Source organism: Ptychodera flava (genome assembly GCF_041260155.1).
Source record: "Ptychodera flava strain L36383 chromosome 23 unlocalized genomic scaffold, AS_Pfla_20210202 Scaffold_23__1_contigs__length_28996876_pilon, whole genome shotgun sequence".
NCBI classification, from domain to species: domain Eukaryota; kingdom Metazoa; phylum Hemichordata; class Enteropneusta; family Ptychoderidae; genus Ptychodera; species Ptychodera flava.
Genome location: NW_027248277.1, coordinates 13,472,387 through 13,499,391, shown reverse-complemented (window position 1 = coordinate 13,499,391; position 27,005 = coordinate 13,472,387). Strand labels below are relative to the sequence as shown.

At 39.5% G+C, this 27,005-nt stretch overlaps 1 protein-coding gene across 1 annotated transcript in view; it reads right to left on the bottom strand.

Moving 5' to 3' along the window:
- Positions 1-27,005, bottom strand: part of LOC139124345 (uncharacterized) — a 287,549-nt gene that overhangs the window by 150,015 nt on the left and 110,529 nt on the right. The window contains exon 4 of the mRNA XM_070690487.1: positions 312-478. Coding sequence (XP_070546588.1) covers positions 312-478 — 167 coding nt within the window. The remainder of the gene's footprint in view (positions 1-311; positions 479-27,005) is intronic.

Sequence of the window (27,005 nt, the reverse complement as noted above, 5' to 3'; positions counted from 1 at the left end):
TCAAGTTCGCATCAAGAACATTTAATGAATTTGTAAATGACCTCTCTTCTAATAAGCTAATTACGGTAATTATGAACAACCATGACAAACTTTATCTGTTTCCGTACCTGCTGTTGTCGCTGAATTTCTGTTGTCGCTGCACTTCCCATAGTTGGCGCCGTATCTAGAAATAAATAAAGCGTTAGGACGATAACTGTTCTGATCATTAACATTGCAACCAATGAAGTCTAATTCATTTACAACAGTTAGGCTACTGTACACTAATTAATGTTGGTAAATCCCATTAATGTTGGTTGACACCACTACCCTACCTGAGCACATGGGAACTTCATTGTCCCATTCCCATCATTGCATGTAAGGGTTTCTTCACCAACAAGATGGTAATTAGCATTGCACGTATATGTGACAGTGTCTCCATGTGCAAAAGTATCTCCTTGCTTCTGTGCGTTTTCAACTGTTCCAGGGTCATCACAATCAGCTGTAAGGTAAGTGGGAAACGATTGTTCATGACAAATCTGTCATAAAATGGGATTTCATACGCACATGTGTCTCCGGAGTATATCCAAAGACAACAGTTGTTATTCCATATTCATAAATATTAGTTAAATTAAATTTTGGAGCTCATGCCAAAGGGTATTTCATGGACACCGAGCGCAGAACGAACATCTAAATCATGTCCCTAGTCATATAGATTGTTTCGTCCGATTTATAATGGAAGAAATGTCGTTCTGCGATTATACTTTCTCTTTTCTACTTATCGGTGACACCAGAACTGAAAATGAAAAACAAAGAAACAGAGAAACCTACCAACAGGACAGTTCGTTGTACTTGTTGTTCCTCCAGCTAGAGCGATACATGCATTATCATTGGCTGGAGTGCTATCACTGGTTGTGGTAGTCACCGCACAGATATGAGTGTACGATGCACATGCACCGTCTGTATTTATCGTTACAATTGCACCAGTATTCGTCGACTCACCATTAGCGCTGACAGAGATATCTGACGCACTATTACCAAGTGTTGCTGCATTAGCATTACCTATTGTTGATGCAGTTGCGTAGTCATCACCATCTGTATAGTATAGGTTCACCGCCGTAACAGTAGCGTCGTAGCCGCCGACCTCACAGACCACTACATCAAAAGTGTACGCCGTGTCTGCATCACAGACTGCAGTAGTTAAAGTTGCTGGTATCTTAATTGTGAAGCTTTTGACACCAACATCTAAATAAGGGAGATAAAAACACAGTCGAAATAATTAATTTTGATAGCAAAATGCGCTTTGCAAGAAGGATATCAATTCTATACGATATTCAGAAATATTGGGCAGATCATTTTGATATTTTAACGAAATTATATTTAAGCAATAATGCACCCCGTCCCGGCTCATAATGGACGAAAGCAAACTTTGCACGACATAATGTACGAGGCGGAGCCGAGTACAATATGGAGTGCAAAGTTTGCTTGAGTCCATTATGGGCCGGGAGGGGTGCATTATTGCTATTATTTTATAGTTTTGGCAATGCCAGTGAATTTGTAGTTGTAGAAAACGAATAAAAAAGGAAATTTTAACTGAGTTTGAAGCCAGCGCAGTGAGCGTCGTCCAGCATGATCGGCCCTGACTCTGAACATATTACATGCACTCCTCACTGCACAGTGCACTGCATTGAACACGCACGTTCAGCACAAAAAAAATGACCAGCACTTTCACGGTTCATTTTGAATTGAAAAACGATGTATTTTCGAAGGAAATGAAAAGTACATGTAACTGCATCCCTACCGTCTATATCAAACTTGAAACATCACCTTTAAATATCATGCCATTCAAAAAATCGACACGTTGAAATGCCAGAGATGAAGAAAACTGAATGTTCATGCATCGACATCAGATCAGCATGATGAGCGAGCTGCATGCCATGGTATCAGCTGATCAATACGATCATTATTACAGCATTCATTACAAACGATATCAACAAAGTTCAACATTGTTATTCAAATGTTTATATTTCAATAATAACTGTGTCTATAAATTTAATTTTCGATGGCTCCTTGAGAAGAGCTATTTTATTTGGGCGAACGACAGAACTTGACGTAAACGGGTGCTTGAAAGGTACAGTTGACAAACATACTGGAGGTTTCGGTACCGTCGCGATATCGAGAACAAGGCAAGGTAAAACCACAGACATGGAGAAAAAAGCGATGAATGAAAGTTGTCTCCGATTACAGTCAGTGCATCAGAATTAGGTGGCCGAGATGTTAGATCAACGGAGAGTCCACGGTCGTCATGATTGTTGGTAGTAGCTGACCTTGGACCGAGACTTTGAATGGCTCCGTAGTAATTTCCGTAGACACTTCCGGTCAAGGTTGATGACAGCAAGCTGCCGTTGTTGACCCGTTTACGGCTGGTTCGAGTAGCCTTTCACGCTTGCATCGTTTACATGGCCACTGACATACATAATATGCCATGTGTCAAACCCAGTATCGTCTAGGAGTTTGCAAACGTACTGAGTTCTGTTTCACCTATACCAAGCGAACCATGTTGTAAACAAACGTAGTAGTACAACCAGCGTATCGGACGGGGACTGCATGCTGAGCGCCAGACAGACGGCAAGTGCATGCGTGAGGACTCAAAAAATGTAATAAATCGTACAGTAAGACATTATTATCAATATTGTGAACCATTGTCAAGATTTATAGTTTTGTGTATTACATGGTTTATCCGATATTTCTCCTCTTTTTAAATGCGCAGTCCTAGATCGTTTTCCCAAAAAAACTTGCTCGTTGTGGGGCCGCAGTGCTGAATAATGGAATACATTATCAGTAATAATGTATGGATATGACGTCACAAAATTCACTGGTATTGACAAAGCTATAATATAATTTAATATAATGCCTGTGTCGAATACGTTTGGGTATATATAAAGCTTGATGGGATTGAAACCTTATTTCCTCTAAATTTTAGCACTGGACAAACTTCTGTATCACATATTTTGTGTTTGAAGGTAATATTTGACTTATTTAAATTACGATAGTGTCCGCATGTTGAACGTAATTGTTCTCAAACAATAGAATTTTTGTATAAACCAGACATTTTGAAAACATAGCATCACCATAAAACGCATATTTCGCTCTATATCGCCTGTGGAACACTGAGGAATCATAGAGACCTGAACTTCTGTAGAGAGAGATCAGTCGTTACCTGGTTGAGCAGTTATCCGAGAGATTGCCAACGCGATGACCGCAAGAAATACGAATGTGTTCCTGAAATAAAGAAAAGTTATAAAAATAAATGTTTTTCATCAGTACAGTCTCAGACGACTTCGACGACTACGTGTAATTGGAAGATGAAATTGTTTTAAAACTACATAAATGTTTCAATGCTGTATAACTTACCTCATTTTGCCGGTTTCCAATGATTTCGGAGGTGATTCAACGATCGCATCAAACTGTCCGTCTGTCGTGTCACCGCGTAGTTTTATTTACCATGGGAGTGTCCTTTACTTAAGACGACCAATGACAACACACTGTAACTCCATTTATTTATTCCTGTCAACTTGACAAATTACACCCAATTACAAAGCTATACTATTGTTCGCTATGTCGTCGACACGGTGATATGAGCTTCTTCGTTAATTACTGGCAGAAATATGCCACCTTAGCAACATGACAAGTTGTTTGTATGCATACGAAGGCATCAATTGAAATATTTCTACGTTCTCGCATTTCATTGGATAAACGATTCAAACACTGATTTTCCTCAATGATTGCAAAAGTTCGTCAATGTCGATGGGATTGTAGGTGCTACTTGTTAGGGTCTTTATCAAGCAGGAAAAGAGTAAATCCGAAGATGACGTCCAGAAAGGTAGTCCGATATTCGAAAATTGGTTCTGTTAGAAGTAATAATTCCAATGAGCTGCATCGTTAAACCCTGTCAGGCCCGACTTCGAGGTAACTTACTTGAGCGATACCTAACGGAGAGGTTTAGGCCTGAAAGGGTTAAGGTAGAATACGCCTCGGGGACAAATACTCGGAGTCTCAAACTTTTACAGTACGTTTTATATCTACCATTTTGGGTCATCCCTCATTTGAAGCTCTTGGAGTTGATAAAGTTGTTATTGGCTTTTTTTTGAAAATCGAAAATCTAATTTTCTCCTTTGACCTTTGAGTTTGCCTAGTGGTGGTAGACATTTTGAAATTCAAGTGTTAGTGAATATTATCGGGTAATTTCTTTCCTTAGAGCCAAATGTTGACAGATGACCCCTTTTTTATCCTTCACTTCGAAAGGGTTAAAAGGCGGAGACTTAGAGCAATTTTTTTTAATAAGTCACTTAATCTCGAGATGTAGAGTTCTATAACTATATAACTTTGAAGATGATTTAAAAATAAATGCGGAACTGAACGCTCATCGAAGCACGGTAGAAATTGATTTATCATGCAATTCCAATTTTGCAGAAACAACAATACGGTGTTTGTGAAATTCACGCCTTGCAACTTAGTGTTAACTAAGCAAAAACTGTATCGCCCTTAAGGGCTGCAAGATTGACATCAGCCATGATACTGCCTGTTTGTCTGGAAACCAGGTCATCCAACGCATTCTATCTTAATCCATTTTCCGTGGGTCAAAGTGGAAGACGGCTTGTACAATGGTTTGGAGTAGATGAATCGTTAACTGCAGTCCTGTCGCCAGGCCATCTCGATCGGCACTTGACGATTTGTCTAATAACGAAATCGTATCAAGATACAACATATCTGCTTATATGACTTTGTGGTCACTGTTAGTCCACAACTTTCGGACTCGGTGAATAATAATTAGGAGTCTATACCATGACAGATTTTCTGAAAATATGCTGAAAGTATACATTATCCGATTAAATGTTTTCTTGATTTGGAGTGGTGTTTGTCACATCTTCAGTCGCCGAGCAGTGTTTATTTTAGTGGGGACCCTACTGTTCATTGTTGATTGGGAAGACTTTATTTGGCCGACCTAGCCAAGCCATAGTTCTGTCGTATACGGTTACCGTTGTTCTATTTACAGCAGCACAGGCCTACGACAGTGGCAGAACGTGTGCACGCTATGTGTGTCTCAAATAAACACAAAACCTCAGTTTTATGCAGAAAATCTAGAAGTTGACTTGTCATTCGTGAATTAAGTTTGTCAAGCTTTTTTGTTGTTTTTCGTCAACAGCGCCCTTTGTCAAGGTCGACCTGGATGAAGATGTGAACTTTTTTCAGATCCATTTATTGTGTGCAGATTGATGCTGCTTGAAGATGGTCGTTTACTCTCGGAAATCCGAAACTGACGCTTCTGTATCATTTATGAAGAACATTAGAGACCGCTGCTGCAGCTAGGCTAAATAAACGTCTTTATCTGTGTTTTCAATTTATATTCATCTAAACATCATCGGAGGATAGGACCTGAAATGTTATTGCTACATGAAAACTGTCCTTAATTTCCTACTTGATAAGCGTGTAATAATGTATATAGAGTTTTTTGAATGCCCCTACGATACGGATACACCAGCAAACATTGACTTTTGATGGAAAGACTACTACAAATTCAGTCGTCAACTTTAAACCTTGAACAACAAGTTACATGACTGTCGACCTCATCTGACAATTGTCAAAATATATATTTTATGACCGACTTTCCTTGTTTTAGTTGAATATAAAAATTACACTTCTACATGTACATGTTGACTGAATTATTTTTCTGTCAAATGAAATTATAAGAACTGATATCGAAGGTACTATGAATGACAGATATGGTGTTTGGCAGAGTGATTTGATACATTGCTTGCGTCATTTGGATGAACGACTTCGTACTTGAAGACTCCCAAAACTGGTCGAAAGAGATATTGATATAAGCAACATTTGAAACTTTAAAACAAGTATGTGCATTTTCATTCTTGTGATTTACTTGGCTCGACTTCCAATTAAGTTTTACAAGGAAACTTATGGTTTAAAAACTCATCATGTTACATCTGTAATGACAGCAGCTTCACATGATGAACAAAAGAGCATAAAAACGTTCTAGGTGGTTATCACCGTTCTGTTTTGTAATTTAAGTCAACAAATGCACACCTAGCCAAAGAGATGGAAAATGGAACAATCTCTGCAGAGTACCGACTATACATCTCAAGCAGACGGTTGATCTTGGCATATCCGAAGCTTATTGGCATTAAGATACGAACTTAGATGTAACATATTATCAGTGATGTCAATGTTAATTTTACGACTTTTGCTCTCTACCCATCAAATGTAAAAATAACTTTATATAACGTTAAAATTCTGCTGGGTATATGAAGAAATAGCAAAATTGCATTCGTCTTCTCACTTCCCATTCATATCACATTCGAGATGAATTCGAATTAAACTAAGCCCAATTTTTTTTCTTCCTGATTCATGAAATATGCTGAACTAAAATAATACATTCTTTCCTATTATAATTTGATATTGGACACAAACACTTATCGTGTAAATTCAATCATTTTCTCGGCCTTACCTGATTGAGGCAGTCCAAACTCTCGACGATGATGGTGCTCTGGTTGGTTTCAGGCAACTAAGTAGAATAGTTCACAACAGCTTCGCCTAATTCTGAAATGAAGTGGTCGCGACGATCGGGCGGAGACCACTACGCTAATTTCGTCCGAAGTCGTTAGCTTTTAAATTTAGTCGAAGTTGGTTGTATAAAAACAGTAGTTTGCGGTAGGACACATCTTACATCTCTCTCTGCTTTTCGCGAGGTAATTCATTTCCAATCCTGAAAAATTCAACAGTGACTTGTGCTCTATGTGCTGTGGTGAGGACGGAGGCATGTCGTAGAATAGAATAGGACTCCGCAGTGTCGCTTGCACCACAACATTTCATTGTCGAGTAGGATGAACATTTGAAATATTTTATTTGTAAATGAAATAAAACAAAATGACTAAGAATAGTATTGACATTAACTTAACTAGATGTTCCAGGACAAAAGGTTTGTACGCAGTTGTTGTACCTCGTAACGGTCATAAGGTCATTTTTCCAACAGTAGCTACACATGTACAAGCTCTATGTGTCTCAAATACACACCAAGCCTCAGTTTCATGCAATAAGTCTAGAACGTGACGTGTCATCTGTGAGTTAAATTTGTGCTTTCTTTTGTCGATAGCTTCCTTTGCCGAGGCCGATCTGGATGAAGATTTGAATTTGCCTCGAATCCGTTTGCTGTGTGCAGATTAATGCTGCTTAACTCTGTTCGTTTAACATCGGAAATACTATGTATTAAACTTTAGTTTCAGTATACAAAACTTACGTGTTGTGTGCCTATGAATTTACCTTCACTGTCCATATCTGTTAATTACCCTTCCTAATTCTTTTAATTCTTTTTAATCACGGTCCCTCCAGGGACCGTGTTTTAATCAATATGTCCTACCTATCACAAACGCCGGGGCTTATCGCCCTGACCGAATAACCCGTTAGCAGCTCATAAGGTAAAACACTACAGTCCTTTACCTTATCAGCGACGAATAATACCTGCATTACCGTGTGATAACGTCTAGGCGAATAATGCCTACAGTACTGTGTGTTGGTATGAGATGAGGATCAGGGCATCAGGTACCTTACAACAGGGTGGTCATCTGTCGGTTTTTCAAGTCGGTGACACACGCACACGCATGAAGTCGCTCAATGAAGTCAGACGCTATAGCAATGTTTTTTTGTTTTTTTTCTGCATTCATGTTAAAGGTATACCGTCACCTGTTCCAATTTTGCCAGAATTACCATGGAAAGAGAAAATCTAACCAATCACAGATTTTAAGCGGGTGGCCGCTTTTTAAAAACAGCCCCCTCACATGGCATTTTGAATACCTAAGAACGCCCCTTTGACCATATATGGGCATATTTAGATTACAGGTGATTGTGTACATTTAAGCTACTGTCATTACAGATAACAGAATAAGTTTGCCAACATCACGCATTGTTTCTTGTGCATTTTTACAGAAGGGCAGTCCGGTCAGTTGGCTTTCGAACGATGCTTAGTATTCAGCTGAGAAACATTGCATAAAAAGTGTGTTGGCTTGAAGGCCGTTATTTTTGTGTGCGCTAAAAATACTTTAAAACTCCACACCCAGTACATACAGAGTTTCAGCGGGTGCGGATTTTTGGATACGAACTCCGGGTCTATAGTGGTGCCATGTACACTATCCCAAACTCCGAGCGGTAATACTCCCTAGGCTACCAACGGTAAGTACGAAACGCCCTCTGTGTGCCCTATTTTCTTCCTTGGCCTAATTCTGTAACTGACAGCCTCGCTTTTTACCAAAGATTTCATTCGCATGGGTTATCACTCCGCATGCATACGAGTTCGCGAGCAGACGAATCGATTAATAACCTTTAGATTCAATCTTGCCTGCGGTCTTATCCAATGAGAAGGTTATGCATGTATGTATCGCGGTTTTATTCGTTTCTTTTCCTCAAGCACCTTTTTGATAATTGACGTAACGAGTTTAAATGCATTAAGTGTGACTCACTTTACGGTTGTGTTGAATTTAAACGCCTCCACCATATTTAAATGTAATGGCTTTACTATAGGTTTGGTAGGCCAAGCGGCTTCAGGTTCAGACCTGCCGCCTAACAGAAAACAGCAGAAATGTTTACATGATGCAATCATTTTCATCTGCTTCAATTTCAGTGTATTACCTTTGTGAGCAATCTGTTTCTAGAGATCATGTGGGGTAGGCGAAGCTGTCAATCAGTCTTGGTTGTCTAAATTTACAATGAAAGAAAAAAACTATTGGAGAGATTTTTTGATATCTTCACAATATAAACACTACTCGTGGACAATTTTTCCTTGCGATAAGCATTGCAGGCAAATATATAGGGTGGGAACGTTATTGGTTGATTTTGAAGATACAGTCAATATGGGAAATGCGACTTTGTTACATTGGCCGAAAAATGCAACACGATAGGGTAGAATGAAAAACAGGGAAAGTTGTGGTGACAACTGCTATTTTATAACCAATTTATGACTGTCAAGCCTTGATAACAGACAAGCTGCACTTTGGCATCACAGATAATAATCTGGATAGATTAACACTTTTGGAAAGCATTTCAGGACAAGACGGGGATGGCAGCATACTCAATTTCAATGTAATCCACTGGGGGACAATGACATTCAACCGGCTAACTGATAGATTTAATAATGGTGTCATTATAGCTTTCCCGTAAAGCAATATAAAGCCATTATGATCTGCACCGTAAAGAATGGCAGAAAGTTGTCCTAAAATTACAGTTTATAAAAACACCCTCGTGTGGATGCTATTATACTACTAAACGAAAGTTTAAGATTTGAACTTCCATATATGCTGGCTATATCCCTGTTTCAGTTGAAATATTTAAAAGAGCTGTTATTTTCAAACTGGTCAATAAGAATGAAACAATCCATTGTAAATATTCATACGACCGAAGTCAAAATGAAACTCAACGTAAGCCCTCTTGTAGCTAGCTGTAATCAAGGACTTACTAGCTGGATTATCACATGACACATCAGATTTTATACTCAAATCGGTTATGATTTTCGCATTTTGTTCTTTTTGCCAACATCGCTAATCGTTGATGACGGAAACACCAGTTCACTACGGAAACAGCAACTGGTCCACTCAAAAAGATACTGAGATGTCATTAGTGAGGGCAGTAAGCCTTGGATATATTTTATATACTCTTACGTTGACCTTCTGCCTTGTATATCTCTCTGTTGCGTGTCTGTATGTATGTGTGAGTGTCTGCCTCTCTCTTTGTTTGACCCTAACGTATCTTCTGTCCCTCCCATCTTCCCTTCTTTCTCACATTTTCTGTTTCCCTGCCCCCGTCTAACTTTCTTTCTTTCTCTCAAAATATTAGTGAAATGAAGCACTTTCTGAAAATATTTGTGAAAGTTGAATTCGATGCGGTCGTAAATATAAATCGAGAGAGAAAGAAAAAATAGATTGCCTGAGTCCTATTACAAAAGCCACTAAAAATTGACAGAGAAAAATTCTCTTATGGATAAATGCTTTCTCGTTGATCATAAACGATCATTCTTTCGTCTTACAAAGTATCACAATGCGTGATTACTATGTAGGTACAAAGTATGTCAAAACAAAATTGCAAGTTTTAAGTTTTCACCTGCCGAATTCAAAGATCTTTCAAGAGGAAAGAAAACAATATCCCAATACATGTCTTTTCAAGAGTCACAGGAAACTTTCAGCGCAATTACATATAGAAAGGTGTGGGAAGTCAGAATGACACCCCTTGCAGCGAGCCCATCGAAGATGATTCTTTCGTTTTTACAGCTTTGGTCAAGTGACGGACTTTGCATAACAATCATAAGAAAGTCTACTGATATATGAAGAGGTTAGACGTAGTCACTCTACCGATGACGAACAATGGGTCATTTCTTTTTACTGTACAATGTTTAAAGACAAACGAGCGCGAATCCTACAAGCCCTTGGTCAGCTTTATTATCATGGTAAAATTCTAGCTTGATAGTCTGTAACTTTTAATCAAAGCTTTCATGAAAATTCAATTGTTGAGACGGAAAAAAACCCTCAGCGTATTTATCACATATCATGTTAGAAATAAGCTCAAGAAGAAACAAACATTAGTCTTAATAACAACGTGAAGTGAGTTGGGCACTGAAGTGTATCAGTGCAGTCCGTTAACCTGGGAAGTATTCACATCACTGTGTGTTTACGATACCATTACACGTGCGAATTTTAAAAGTTCGAACCGGCCTTTAGGGGCAAATAAAAATCTGAATCACTGCCTGCACGTTCAGTCTCGTATATCGGGGCATGTAGTCTCTGTTTTTATCCCGAAGTTTACGGTCAGCTCAGCAGAATTATTTGTATACATTGGAACTTCATGTTTTTGCAGTGATGTGAGTGATATAGTAGTAACAGTGAGGACAGAATCACAAGCTTTAAAAGACACCAACTTTAAACACTGGAGCCTGATTAAATATATCTCTTATCGAATATCCAAGATTCGGAAATCGCCTAAATATCGCAATTTCTATAAGATAGTAATAAGTAACCCTTCCTTCTCCAAATCAGTTAATACAGAAATCTATTTCAGAAAGAGATGAGTGATTTTGTTACCGACAAGCAGTCCAAGTAAAATAGGTCATAGAAACCTAGTCTGTTTTCAGACAGATCGATATACACCTAAGAGGGTAAACAGAGAAATACGCTTTTTGTGAGGGTAAGTCCATTTAAAGAGAATTCTTTGTTTGCCGTCTTTAGATATTTGAAAACCCTACCAGCCAGCCAGGGAAAAACAAACACATGGCATGCAAAAACACAAGTGTATTAGTATAAGCTCATTTTTAATTTTGTTTCCTTTGGAAAAATAATATTTTTCGTTGTAATAGTGTTAAGATTGTGTTTGTTTTCTTAATTTTCTTCGAAAACCTACCAGCACTCGGACGGCAAACAAAGAATTTTATGTAAAGCGCCTAATCCTAATTCAAACGCCACGTGCCACCATTCAAATTCACGTTCAGCAGTGAAAGCTGGAAACAGATACCGTTTTACATAAGTTTACTTTATCTGTCCATCTACACTGATAAATCTCAATCCGGGCTTCAACGGCGCCTTCTATATGCATGAAGGGGTGGCGATTAGAACAATGGACCAAAGAGCTCAAATGAGAACGACCTGCGCTGTCATCTGTCGTGTTATATTAAGTAAGTGTGACGAGTCGATTTAGCTTTCTTTTTCTAAAAAAAGGTAGAGTCCTCTTCAAACTAAATAGGACGAGTTAAATTAGACAATGTATTGCTATTTAAAGGTTCTCCTTAAACGCGGGGGAGAGAGATTCTGGGCATGGTGTAATGCAAATACGCCGCAAGGAAAACCAATTTACGACACGCGAGTGTCTGACTTTGAATGGAGACGTTTGTGGGTCCCTGTTAAAAGTTTGCACAATTATTCATTTTTTATGAGCTTCTCTTTAAACTTGCAGTGCAGCTAAAGATAGACTGGTGTGAGAAAGTTACTTCGTCACACGTTTTACATTTTATCAAAGAAGCGAATGCCTTTGTTATGTGACCGGTCAGTAGATATACTTCGTCCCATAGTGGAGGCACAAGCACTGTATTTTAAGCGCTAAACATTATGCGTATTGTCTTTCGGGATGCTAACTTGGTGAACTTGAACTTGCAGACCTAATAAGACTGCTCCGGACAATCATCGTGCACAATTTTCACTGATATATACAGTCCGTGTTATTGTTTTCAAGGTGACAACAAGTCACCAGTGACGCTGTATTCTATGGTGTTCAGGTCAATGCTCAGTGGATGAATCGGCCCTCTTGCAAATTAGTGATCATTTAGGTTAACAAACTGTTCTTGTTTAGCGTAAATGTAGTCCAGCTGTGTGTCAAACAATTTTGATATGCAGTCGCAATCACTCTTATCTTGGCACTCTGCAAACCAAAGTAAATACGTTTTGAGTCATGTTGTACAATTTAACCATTTCGTAAAAAGTATAACAATTTAAAGTCGGAATCTGACTTTGTTCTCGCAATCTAGAGCACTCGCTCGGTATAACAGATCTCATGGCGTTCTGATTGTCCATGGTATATGTTAGACAAGCTCGAAAAAGACACTTTAGTTAGGTCAGCCTTGTCGCCATTTGCTTGCCGCGATTCCATAGCTAACAACTTTCCAGGTAATTTTACATAGTTTGCGATGTGGACGACATTTCATACAATTGATATCAATATTGAACTTGTGATATCAGTTACCCTTCCCTCTCCAAATCAGTTATTAAAGAAATCTGTTTCAGAAAGAGATGAGCGGTTTTGTTCAGTATAAGCAGTCCAACAAAAATAGGTCGTAGAAACTTGGTCTGTTTCAGACAGCTCAATCACGGTTACTCTACCCCATGGATCAATATATACCTAAGAGGTTAAATAGAGAACGACGCCTTGTGCGGGTAGGGCCAGTTTAAGAAAATTCTTTGTTTGCTATTTTTGGATTTTTGAAAACCTACCAGCCAGCCGGGAAAAAAACACGTACAAAAGCACACGAGTGTATTAACATGAGCTTAGTTTTAATTTGCTTTCTTTTGGAAAAATGATATTTTTATTTGTAATAGTGTTAACATTGGGTTTGTTTCCTTAATTTTCTTTGAAACCTACCAGCACACTGACGGCAAACAAAGAATTTTATTTAGAACGCTTACTCCTCATTCAAGCGCCACAAGACGAGTGACACGTGCCGCTGTATACGATTCACGTCGTGCAGTTTAAAGGGACAAAGCTCGGCCATTTTTCATGAATTGTGTTTGATACTAGATACCACTTTTATTGTTTGACATGTTGAAAGAGACTGGATGAATGGGTGACCATGCATGATTTAGGTTGCGAGGGATTGTGCATAGTTTTTTTCTTCAACAGATAAAATCAACACAGATGGGTTTGGAACTTCAAGGGGGTGGCGGTTATCTGACTTTTATCACACGGTCACCATTATCACATACACCACTGTCTGTCGTGCCTTGTCAGTCTCTCTCTATCTATTTGCATGTATATGTGTTCATTCACTGAGACGAACACCTTTTGATCACAGCGAACGCATGGGTCGTTGGTGATTGTTGTCGACTGATCACCCTAGATCAAGGCTCCTCATCGAGATATCTACCGAGACGACATATCTTTTAATCTACTATTTTCAGAGTTCAAAATTAATCCAACTGCCAAAATCTTTTTAGTCCCCACGGACACCGTCCGGGGGGACTTATAGGTTTGGTCATGTCCGTGCGTGTGTGCGTCCGTGCGTGCGTCCGTGCGTGCGTGCTTCCGTCCCAGTGTGCGAAATTAATGTCGGTCCGACGGTCCGAGACCGACAGATTTCTCGTCGGGCCGAAAGTTTTTAGCAACATATCGGTCCTTATGACCGACTGAAATTTGGAATAAATGATGAAAATTTCTCCGTCAAGACCTGTAACAGATGCAGATGATGACTGACTCTGAATCATGTGATTCAGACTTGAATGCCATGCACCTATCAATGTTTTCCACCGTGGGAGTGCGGGGCAACAGGGGATATTGATCGCACTTCGTGTCCTGGTAGTGGGGAATTCGATCTCTATGGTATGCCAGATTTGGGGGGGGGGGTTGACAATGTCGCAACATAGTAATTTTTTGTCTTGCAACTTTTTACATTTACGAAGAGTCCAATCCCTCCGATCGACGCGCATAGCACAGTGCAGCTGATTCAGATCAGTATATATGAATTATGTCCGTGCATGCAGATTGTAGCAATGATGAATGGATTGATTTTGGTTCAACAATGTGACACAATATTATAATAATAGGGCCTACTCGTCTAGTGAGTGTAACCCTGGTAATGTTAGCATATCTGTGTCATATGATAACAACACCCAGTATCACTTCACTAGTTCCACACTTTAAGTGTTCGGAATTTACATGTACACAAATATACATAATACAGCTCTTCATTTTATAAAACTGACTCAGTTTTCTTTGCTTTGATTTTCCATTGCAGCGTTCAAAACATAAACGGTTCATAGAAGAGTTTACGACAAAAACCTACGACGAGAACAGTGCTGTTGACTAAACATGTTTGGTTTTGAACATGGAGGTATTTTTTTACCTCTATGGTTTTGAACTACGCCCGATACAAGGACTAGATGTTACACGACAGCCCAATTGTGCTACCTGCAGTCGACAGTCAGGTTCGCGTTTCGCTGCGTTTGTTTGTGGACCGCTAGAACTGTCATCTTGCTTGCTCGTTGTTAACCAAAGTTCACAAGGCCGACTGTTACCACGATATATCGTGATAACAAGTGTACATTTTATAAAACAGCGGCCTTATCATTAACAGTTTTGTCGAGTTGCACGTTCCGTCGTGTATACTCTCAGAGGCCGAGAGTAGGGCTTCAAATTGTTTCGATGTATACCGTTTTATGATAGGCAGGCAAAACTCACCGTCATCCTGGACTGTGGGCCTAAATGTCGCAAAAATTACGTCTTTAAAGATTTTACGGTATCATTAACTGATCGTGTCTATAGTTTTCAGCAGTATCGAGTGTCTGTCAAACTTTTCAGAGTCATTTTAATAACTTTAAGCTTTCAAAGGGCGATGAGAACACCATTCCCGTAGAAAATCACGAGAGACAAACTTTCTCGCTTTCATCAGCCACATGTAGCACTGGCCCCTGGGTGTTTGACATCATTTTATAGTCAGAGAGTGGGGTATTTGACATGGCTAGAAAAAAATGTCAAATTCTCCTGTTAGACCCATAGTCCCCCCCCCCCCCCGGTGTAGAAGTTGACTTTAATCGTCGTTAGCAACTGCCATTATTGAGGACCGGCAGTTTTCTGTAAGGACCTGAAGCTTTGGCTTGGTGCAGGTCCTTATGACGTGAAGCTATTTTCTCTTAATTTCGCACACTGGTCCGTCCGTTCACGCAGATATCTCAGACATGCCCAGGTCAATTGCTTTCAAACTTTGCACAAGGATAGTACCCTACCCCATACAGATGCAAGTCGATTTGTTTCACAATGCGATCAAATTTGGCCGTGTTAGAGACTTTTTAGTTTTCACCTCCATAGACTCCATGTATAAGGCAGTCTCCATAGACTCCCATGTATAAGGCAGTCTCCATAGACTCCCATGTATAAGGCAGTCCATAGACTCCCATGTATAAGGCCAAGAAAAATAAAAATATAGTTTCTCATCGTATTCATATCGCAAAAAGAATGCAGTGACACAGTTTTTAGTCCCCACGGATGAAGTCCAGGGGGCTTATAGATTGGGTCATGTCCATCCGTGAGTCCATCCATGAGTCCATCCGTTCACGCAGATATCTCAGATATTTTGACAAAATGTCATGTGACCTTGGTGACCTTTGACCTCAAATATACATATTTGTCCATAACTCAGTAACCACAAGTGCTACACCCTTAATGTATGGTATGATGGGACAGCTTATGACGCCACTTATTGTACCTCATTAATTATGTGCATATCTAATTTTGAGCGAGTCAATAGAGCTAGAGGTCTGATTTTTGGTATATAGGGATAACTTAGTAATACAATTTTTTTGACAAAAATGTCACATGACCTCGGTGACCTTTGACCTCAAATATACATATTTGTCCATATTCAGAAACCACAAGTGCTACACCCTTCATATATGGTATGATGGGAAAGCTTATGACGCCACATATTGTACCTCATTAATTATGCACATATCTAATTGTGAGAGAGTCAATAGGGCTAGAGGTCTGATTTTTTTCCCACGGACACCGTCCGTGGGGGACTTATAGGTTTGGTCATGTCCGTGCGTCCGTGCGTCCGTCCGTGTGTCCGTCCGTTCATGCAGATATCTCAGAGATGCCTGGAGCGATTTCATTCAAACTTGGTACAAGGATTACTTCATATGTCATACAGATGCACGTCGATTTGTTTTGTGATACGATCCAATATGGCTGCCAGGCGGCCATTTTATTACGATTTTTTCATGTACAGAGCCATTACTCAGGCATGTTTCAACCGATTTTATTCAAAGTTGGTACAAGGACATTGACCAATGACATAGATATGCACATTGATTTGTTTTGTGATACAATCCAATATGGCTGCCGTACGGCCATTTTGTTTCGATTTTTTTCATGTACAGAGCCATAACTCAGGCATATCTCAACCGATTTTATTCAAACTTGGTACAAGGACATTGACCAATGTCATAGCTATGCACATCAATTTGTTTTGTGATACGATCCAATATGGCTGCCGTGCGGCCATTTTGTTACGATTTTTTCATGTACAGAGCCATAACTCAGGCATATCTCAACCGATTTTATTCAAACTTGGTACAAGGACATTGACCTACGTCATACATATGCACATTGATTTGTTTTGTGATATGATCCAATATGGCTGCCGTGTGGCCATTTTATTACGTTTTTTCATGTCAAGAACCATAACTCAGACATCTATCAAGCGAATTTATTCAAAGTTGGTACAAGGAGATTGACCAATGTCATACATATGCACTTTAATTTGTTTTGTGATACAATCCAATATGGCTGCTGTGCGGCCATTTGTTATGATTTTTTCATGTACAAAGCCATAACTCAGGCATATCTCAACCGATTTGATTCAAAGTTGGTACAAGGACATTGACCTATGTCATACATATGCACATTGATTTGTTTTGTGATACGATCCAATATGGCCGCCATGTGGCCATTTTATTACGATTTTTTCATGTCCTGAACTACAACTCAGACATGTATCAAGCGAATTTATTCAAAAGTATTTTTATCACAGACCTAATGAAAGGGACTCTATCTTCTCTGAGGACCTGTAATCAAAGTACCCATTAACAAGTGGGGACTGTGTCATCAACGATGACTTGCTCATTTCAGGGTTGTTTCAATGACCAAACAGGGAATGATGGTCTATATGAACACAAATCAGGCAAACCAATTCGTTTTTTTGCGCATGGTACGCCTGTAGGTTGCATCACAATGATTGCTCCTCGCTCAGACTAATACCAATTAGAGATTTGTAATCGGAATGATTAACTTTCGCAGTTCAATTTTGCATTCGCACGAGGCAAACGTCCGAACTCCCGTTTTTGATACGTAGTAACTTTTTCAACTTTCGAAATCTCCGTTTTGGATTTCTACTGTCATTTTTCAACTTTCGAACCTTCATATTTACTCATAGGTCAAGCAAGAGCACTAGCCGGCGAAAATGGGGTTACGAATAGTCAACTGCTACTTACAAAATTCGTCGGTGTCATTTTACATGAAGTTACTCATCACTTTGTTAGGGAGTCCCGAACACATGGATGACCTTGCAGAGGCAATATAGAAGGTGGCTATTAACACGCTACACAGTACAATAAATTACCCACTATGCTGTTTGATTTGTACCAACGACGTTCGTTTTCTTATAACTTTTTCAGTTCTGTATAAAAGCAATAATTTGAAGTCTCAAGATAATTGATTAATTATATTTATTAAAAGTACACTCAGTCTGAAATATTGTTGTATGAATTTCAAAGAAACCATTAAATAACATAAAAGTCACATTCTGCTGGTATTACAAATGTAACAGTTTTGGGAAGCAAGTTGTCACAAGCATACTGCAGTAAGATCATTATATACTTGTAAACGGGCCACAGAGCAGGCGATGTTGATTAGCGCAAACCTGGAATATTGACAAACACGTTGACGCGGAACAAATGAAATAGAAAAAGAAAATAACATTTGAGTCCTGATAAAAAGTTCACAATGACAGGTGATAACCATCCTTAGACTGGTTGTATCAACTTCCATAGTTGACTTAGATTTAACAAAAATGTCAGAGATAATTTACGGGTGTTTATAGGGTTGTTTTAGAGCACGAGACAATCATTACTGACGGGCACCGCTGATGTTACCTAGCAACGTCATTATATGTTGTAAGTTTAACGTTGAATAGTAACACGCCCAGTCGGGCCTGAGCAGAGTTCAGAAACATTGTATTCTTCAAGTTTGAAAATTGGCCTGGTATATACAATGTGGAGAAGATGCTTATCGATGAATGTACTGTCGAAAGTTCACACATTTTCATGTTTTGAAGTCGTGAGAAACTTTTGGAGTTGATTTTCACACACCGCATATTCGGGGCGACCACTAGCTTTAAAGTTCAAGGCACTGCTATAACCAGCAATTGCATTCAGGTAAATTTCACAAATGTTCCTGAAAAACTACGTCACTACATAACGTAACCTGACATTCAAGGGGATTTTCATTGGTGAACGTCTGATAAGAAATTCATCTTTAGGGCTTTTAATATGAACAAAAGACAACGATATATCGTGAGAGGTGAAGTAACATGCCTCCGCTCTGTGTAAAATTTATCTCCCCACAGCGCAAAGAATTGTCGTTTTCGTCCACGGTAACACATCACTGTGTTAGGGAGTCCAAAACACATGACTGACTTTGCAGTGGCAAAGCAAAGGTGACTATTGACACGCTAAGATATTTTAAGGAAAGATTATGTTGAACTGATTAAATAAAACTACTCCTAGTTTATGTAGAAATTGTTTCTAATAATGATTTATTTCTACCACGTATCACCTTGCGCTCGGGGAGGTAGCCTATGTTCGGGAGACAGGTCGAAGCGACCTTGCGGGCGACCGGGCGGTCGGCAGTCCCTGTGATTGAACACAAGCCCAGGTACTATATATAGCACAATGTATGCTCAAGAATGCATTATGACAAAAGACACCATTTAAACGAACTTGTTAGAAAGCAAAAACAAAACTGGCCTGCCGTAAGTAAACGTTTGTACCGTACCATGACCTATGACCACGTGACCTACCCTGTCAGAGTCGTCAACGAACGTTTGTTGGGGAGTCGGATTCTTCGGATAATGGCTATAGCTTTTTAATAGGGAGGCCCCGGTGAATTTTTTGTATTTTCTCCGTGGTACGATACTTTTCTAAGTGACTCCTGATATTTATTTTTGATTTGGAAAGAGACTGGTTGACAGTTTGTATCGAGGAAAGTTAGAGCAAAAGTTACAGTCTTTCACTCTGGAGGCACACACTTTTCAAGTATGTAACGTAAGTTATGCCAGGATGAAGCCATACTCCTGGAATTGAATTCTTGAGCTCCTTGTTGGCTACGACAGTAAAGACTAGTCCCAAAACCTTTGACGATGACTCGGAGATGTTTGCCCGTAGACGGGCTGTTCGGCTCTGTTTTACTTCTTCTGTCGAGCGACAGATTTCGCTTGGTTCGGAAAATTAATCAAATTATGGGCAAAAAGTATGGACACAGACGGGAACCGTCGAGATAGTCTCTTACTGGTCGGGATAAAATCTAAGAATTATCGTCAAAAACCATGGCATTGCAATAGCCAACCTGGCTATTGACAGACACGTGCCAATAGCCTCGACATTTTCTAATAGCCGTCTCGCTCGCCTTAACCGGTCCCTCTCCATTGATCGAGGCGTATGGATGTTTTGTCTTTAGAAGACATGATAGCGATCGAATTAAGTGGTAGCGGCGGTAAATCATGGAGCTATGGCGTCACAAGTGTTTTCGGTTGTAGATGCTCTAGGACATCACACCGTCACAGAAATTACCCAAACCGCCGAAACGTCATGTGACGTATCTATGACGCTTTCTGACGTAATATAGCCTAGAAGGAAAAATCGTGGCTAACTTCAATTAAGCAACGTCGGTGGTGCAACTTCGAATCAAAATGGGAGTTCAACAATTCTACGTACGAAAATTAAAAAGCGACCACGAGTCCAAAACGGGAGCTCCTCAAAAATGAGAGCTAATCAAAAATGCGAGTTCGAAAGTTAAAGAAATGGGAGTACGAATCCGAAATGAGAGTTCGAATTTTGGTCTTTTGCAAATCCAAAATGGGGAGTTAGAAAGTTGAAAACGGCGATTACGGACCAAAAATGGGAGTTCGAAAGTTGAAAATGGGGTACAAATCCAAATTGGTAGTTCGATAGGTGAAAATGGGGATTCCGAATCCAAAATTGGAACTAGTAATCCAAAACGGGAAATTCGATAGTTGAAAATTGGGAGAGTACAATCCAAAATGGGGATATCGATAGGTGAAAATTGCGAGCACGAATAAAAAATGTTGAGAACTAATCCAAAATATGAGTTCGAATGTTTGCCTTGATTACGTGCCACAGTGATCTGCTAAAACAGAACTAACAGTATGTCAAAGATTAGCTAAGAAAGTAGTCATGGCCTGTCACGTCTCAGTATGTAGTCCAGAGAAGATCTATAGTTCAATCGTAACGACAAAGTTGTCCTACACTCGTCTGAATGTGTCTTGCAAGCGTTTGGCGTATCTCCTAAAGTTTTCAATGATCAGTCAAATTTACGATTGTGGCAAACCGTTGTCTAACTTGTTTTTTAAGACCAAAGACCCCTACATCCAAACTGTGTCAGAAATTACGCCCACTTTGTTCTCTATCTTTCTGTTCCACTAACCTCAGTGTGTCTATATTGCGTGTCTCACCGTCTGATTGTGTCCGTCTGTTTGTTTGTTTGTTTGTCTAACTGTCAGTGAAATTCAAATAATTTTTCTCCCAAGTTTCTACTCGCGTTCTCTCTCTATCCTGTTCTCTCTCTCTCTCTCTCTCTCTCTCTCTCTCTCTCTCTCTCTCTCTCTCTCTCTCTCTCTCTCTCTCTCTCTCTCTCTCTCTCTCTCTCTCTCTCTCTCTCTCTCTCTCTCTCTAATGTTTAAGATATCTAAGTATCACACTACTTCATGCCTACTTTTGGAGTTTTAAAGTTGGCTTCACATTGCTAACACATTTTGAGCACCTATAGTTAGCCGAGCGGTTTGTCTGTTGGCCTCTGCACTAGGTGATTGGGTGCTGTGCGTTGTGGGTTCAAGTCCCGGTTGAAACGATCGTAAATCTCTATCCTGGGTTGATAGATCTAGATCTGCTGGTGGACAGAATTGTCCCCGAGGCTATCTTCCGCCCACTGTAGAGCGTTGTATTCTTTGCTTCGCTTCGATATAGTTTGTGTGAGATGAATGATAGTGTGTGTGCTGGCGTGAGTGCTTCACGAACTCTACGGCAAGTGGAGAGGGCGCAGTCAGAATTGTAACATCCTTAGCTGAATTTGGGGATTTAGCCGAGCGGTTTGTCTGTTGGCCTCTGCGCTAGGTGATTGGGTGCCGTGCGTTGTGGGTTCAAGTCCCGGTTGAAACCATCGTATTTCTCTATCCTGGGTTTATAGTTCTGCTGGTGGACAGAATTGTCCCCGAGGCTATCTTCCGCCCACTGTAAAGCGTTGTATTCATTGCTTCGCTTCGATATAGTTTATGTGAGATGTATGATAGCGTGTGTGCTAGCGTGAATGCTTCACGAACTCTACAGCGAGTGGAGAGGGCGCAGTCAGAATTGTAACATCTTTAGCTCGGTTATTGAACCAACCTTTTTTGAGATTGTGGATTTAGCCGGGCGGTTTATCTGTTGGCCTCTGCGCTAGGTGACTGGGTGCCATGCGATGTGGGTTCAAGTTCCGGTTGAAACCATCGAATTATATTTATACAATTTAACCACAATCCAAGTCTGACACAATTTGCTGTTATTTATATCGTAATTTTAGAAAAAAATTCAGAATTCCTTCACATATCGGCCATGTAGCAACTTGAAGCATTTTCTATTGCTCACAAAAGCTGTTGAATAAGATTTAGCGACTTTAAATTACAGTTAATTTCTAAAACCCTATTTTATTCTATAATATGATGGAAAGACGTCTATCCTATATTTAATTTCCTTGCAAGTAGGAATGAATGTATTATATAACCTTGATCCTCTATACCAGCAAGTCAGTACCACCGCTTGAAGATTGAATGTTATCAATACATAGACACATTAAGTATCAACCACATCACTGGTGAGATTCAAAACTGTGCCTCACCAACAACCAGTGAGAATTTCAAGGCCCACCGGATAACAGTGATAATTTCCACTATCTCTAGCGAGAATAAGGCTGCTAAATAGTTCTCTCCATCGGTTTTGGAAAAAAAATAACAGAATTTCTCATCTTGCAGCGGTGGTAATGACAACAGAGTCTCACCCTAGCGCAACTTCCTCAAGATCAATGATTGAAAAAATATTCATCGATCAAACACAAAAGCATTTGCTAGCTTACATTAGGTAGAGACATACTTTATCTGGTAAATTTGTGATATTTGCTAAAATGCACAGTGACAGGTTTCGGCATTACCTTGGACTTTTAACCCAGTCGTCGTCAAGGTAACCGACTGTTCGGTGTGAATAACAAAGGTCCGAACGTTTCTCACGACTTCAAAACGATAGAATGTGTGACCTTTCGACAGTAATTTTATTGATGAGCATGTTTTTCTCATATATGTACATGACATTAGCATTGTTAAACTTTCACAATAACATTGTGAATGTTTTAAAAGGAGTCCAATGCCTTTATTCATCAACGTCTGCAATGTGGCCCGTTTACATGTCGATAGTAATCTTATTGCTGCATGTTGGTAAAAATTAGGATAAAAAGAACATTGCCTGCCTTCGGTTCCCCGACTTTGCCCGGTTTTGTTGTCTCCAACCAAGTCTACTTTTTGCTGATTGTCTTTTTCTATTGTGAGTAGTGATCACTCCAACTGTCACCAGCTTTGAAATGAATAGGCGTGTCCAAATATCCCTTAGCCCCAAGTCATGCATGCAATTGTAACGACGTCGAATATCTACTTAACTCTACAATGTAGAATCATTGAGGCAAGTTAACAGGACACTCCCCTTGGCATTCATGTACGAGACTGCTTTAAGATTGCTTGAAGATTGAATGTTATCAATACATATACACATAAAGTATCAGCCAGATCACTGGTGAGATTCAAAACTGTGCCTCACCAGTCACCAGTGAGAATTTCAAGGTCCACCGGATAACAGTGATAATTTCCAATATCTCTAGCGAGAATAAGGCTGCTAAATAGTTCTCTCCATCGGTTTTGGAAAAAAAAAGATTATTTCTCATCTTGCAGCGGTGGTAATGACAACAGAGTCTCACCATAGCGCAACTCCCTCAAGATCAATGATTGAAAAAAATATTCATCGATCAAACACAAAAGCATTTGCTAGCTTACATTAGGTAGAGACATACTTTATCTGGTAAATTTGTGATATTTGCTAAAATGCACAGTGACAGGTTTCGGCATTACCTTGGACTTTCAACCCAGTCGTCGTCAAGGTAACCGACTGTTCGGTGTGAATAACAAAGGTCCGAACGTTTCTCACGACTTCAAAACGATAGAATGTGTGACCTTTCGACAGTAATTTTATTGATGAGCATGTTTTTCTCATATATGTACATGACATTACCGTTGTTAAACTTTAACAATAACATTGTGAATGTTTTAAAAGGAGTCCAATGCCTTTATTCATTAACGTCTGCAATGTTGCCCGTTTACATGTCGATTGTAATCTTATTGCTGCATGTTGGTAAAAATTAGGATAAAAAACATTGCCTGCCTTCGGTTCCCCGACTTTGCCCGGTTTGTTGTCTTCAACCAAGTCTACGTTTTGCTGATTGTCTTTTTCTATTGTGAGTAGTGATCACTCCAACAGTCACCACCTTTGAAATGAATAGGCGTGTCCAAATATCCCTTAGCCCCTAGTCATGCATGCAGTTGTAACGACGTCGAATATCTACTTAAATCCACAATGTAGAATCATTGAGGCAAGTTAACAGGACACTCCCTTGGCATTCATGTTCGAGACTGCTTGAAGATTGCTTGAAGATTGAATGTTATCAATACATATACACATTAAGTATCAGCCAGATCACTGGTGAGATTCAAAACTGTGCCTCATCAGTCACCAGTGAGAATTTCAAGGTCCACCGGATAACAGTGATAATTTTCCATATCTCTCGCGAAAATAAGGCTGCTAAATAGTTCTCCTCCACCGGTTTAGGAAAAAAAAAGTTTTTTTCTCATCTTGCAGCGGTGGTAATGACAACAGAGTCTCACCATAGCGCAACTCCCTCAAGATCATGATTGAAAAAATATTCATCGATCAAACACAAAAGCAGTTGCTAGCTTACATTAGGTAGAGACATACTTTATCTGGTAAATTTGTGATATTTGCTAAAATGCACAGTGACAGGTTTCGGCATTACCTTGGACTTTCAACCCAGTCGTCGTCAAGGTAACCGACTGTTCGGTGTGAATAACAAAGGTCCGAACGTTTCTCACGACTTCAAAACGATAGAATGTGTGACCTTTCGACAGTAATTTTATTGATGAGCATGTTTTTCTCATATATGTACATGACATTGCCGTTGTTAAACTTTAACAATAACATAATGTTGTGAATGTTTTAAAAGGAGTCCAATGCCTTTATTCATTAACGTCTGCAATGTTGCCCGTTTACATGTCGATTGTAATCTTATTGCTGCATGTTGGTAAAAATTAGGATAAAAAACATTGCCTGCCTTCGGTTCCCCGACTTTGCCCGGTTTTGTTGTCTCCAACCAAGTCTACTTTTTGCTGATTGTCTTTTCTATTGTGAGTAGTGATCACTCCAACAGTCACCACCTTTGAAATGAATAGGCGTGTCCAATATCCCTTAGCCCCAAGTCATGCATGCATTGTAATGACGTCGAATATCTACTTAACTCTACAATGTAGAATCATTGAGGCAAGTTAACAGGACACTCCCCTTGGCATTCATGTTCGAGACTGCTTGAAGATTGCTTGAAGAATGAATGTTATCAATACATATATACATTAAGTATCAGCCAGATCACTGGTGAATTCAAAACTGTGCCTCATCAGTCACCAGTGAGAATTTCAAGGTCCACCGGATAACAGTGATAATTTTCCATATCTCTCGCGAAAATAAGCTGCTAAACAGTTCTCTCCACCGGTTTAGGAAAAAAAAAGTTTTTTCTCATCTTGCAGCGGTGGTAATGACAACAGAGTCTCACCATAGCGCAACTCCCTCAAGATCAATGATTGAAAAAAATATTCATCGATCAAACACAAAAGCATTTGCTAGCTTACATTAGGTAGAGACATACTTTATCTGGTAAATTTGTGATATTTGCTAAAATGCACAGTGACAGGTTTCGGCATTACCTTGGACTTTCAACCCAGTCGTCGTCAAGGTAACCGACTGTTCGGTGTGAATAACAAAGGTCCGAACGTTTCTCACGACTTCAAAACGATAGAATGTGTGACCTTTCGACAGTAATTTTATTGATGAGCATGTTTTTCTCATATATGTACATGACATTGCCGTTGTTAAACTTTAACAATAACATTGTGAATGTTTTAAAAGGAGTCCAATGCCTTTATTCATTAACGTCTGCAATGTTGCCCGTTTACATGTCGATAGTAATCTTATTGCTGCATGTTGGTAAAAATTAGGATAAAAAGAACATTGCCTGCCTTGGGTTCCCCGACTTTGCCCGGTTTTGTGGTCTTCAACCAAGTCTACGTTTTGCTGATTGTCTTTTTCTATTGTGAGTAGTGATCACTCCAACAGTCACCACCTTTGAAATGAATAGGCGTGTCCAAATATCCCTTAGCCCCTAGTCATGCATGCAGTTGTAACGACGTCGAATATCTACTTAAATCCACAATGTAGAATCATTGAGGCAAGTTAACAGGACACTCCCCTTGGCATTCATGTTCGAGACTGCTTTAAGATTGCTTGAAGATTGAATGTTATCAATACATATACACATTAAGTATCAGCCAGATCACTGGTGAGATTCAAAACTGTGCCTCATCAGTCACCAGTGAGAATTTCAAGGTCCACCGGATAACAGTGATAATTTTCCATATCTCTCGCGAAAATAAGCTGCTAAACAGTTCTCCTCCACCGGTTTAGGAAAAAAAAGTTTTTTTCTCATCTTGCAGCGGTGGTAATGACAACAGAGTCTCACCATAGCGCAACTCCCTCAAGATCAATGATTGAAAAAATATTCATCGATCAAACACAAAAGCATTTGCTAGCTTACATTAGGTAGAGACATACTTTATCTGGTAAATTTGTGATATTTGCTAAAATGCACAGTGACAGGTTTCGGCATTACCTTGGACTTTTAACCCAGTCGTCGTCAAGGTAACCGACTGTTCGGTGTGAATAACAAAGGTCCGAACGTTTCTCACGACTTCAAAACGATAGAATGTGTGACCTTTCGACAGTAATTTTATTGATGAGCATGTTTTTCTCATCTATATATGTACATGACATTACCGTTGTTAAACTTTAACAATAACATAATGTTGTGAATGTTTTAAAAGGAGTCCAATGCCTTTATTCATTAACGTCTGCAATGTTGCCCGTTTACATGTCGATTGTAATCTTATTGCTGCATGTTGGTAAAAATTAGGATAAAAAACATTGCCTGCCTTCGGTTCCCCGACTTTGCCCGGTTTTGTTGTCTCCAACCAAGTCTACTTTTTGCTAGTTGTCTTTTTCTTTTGTGAG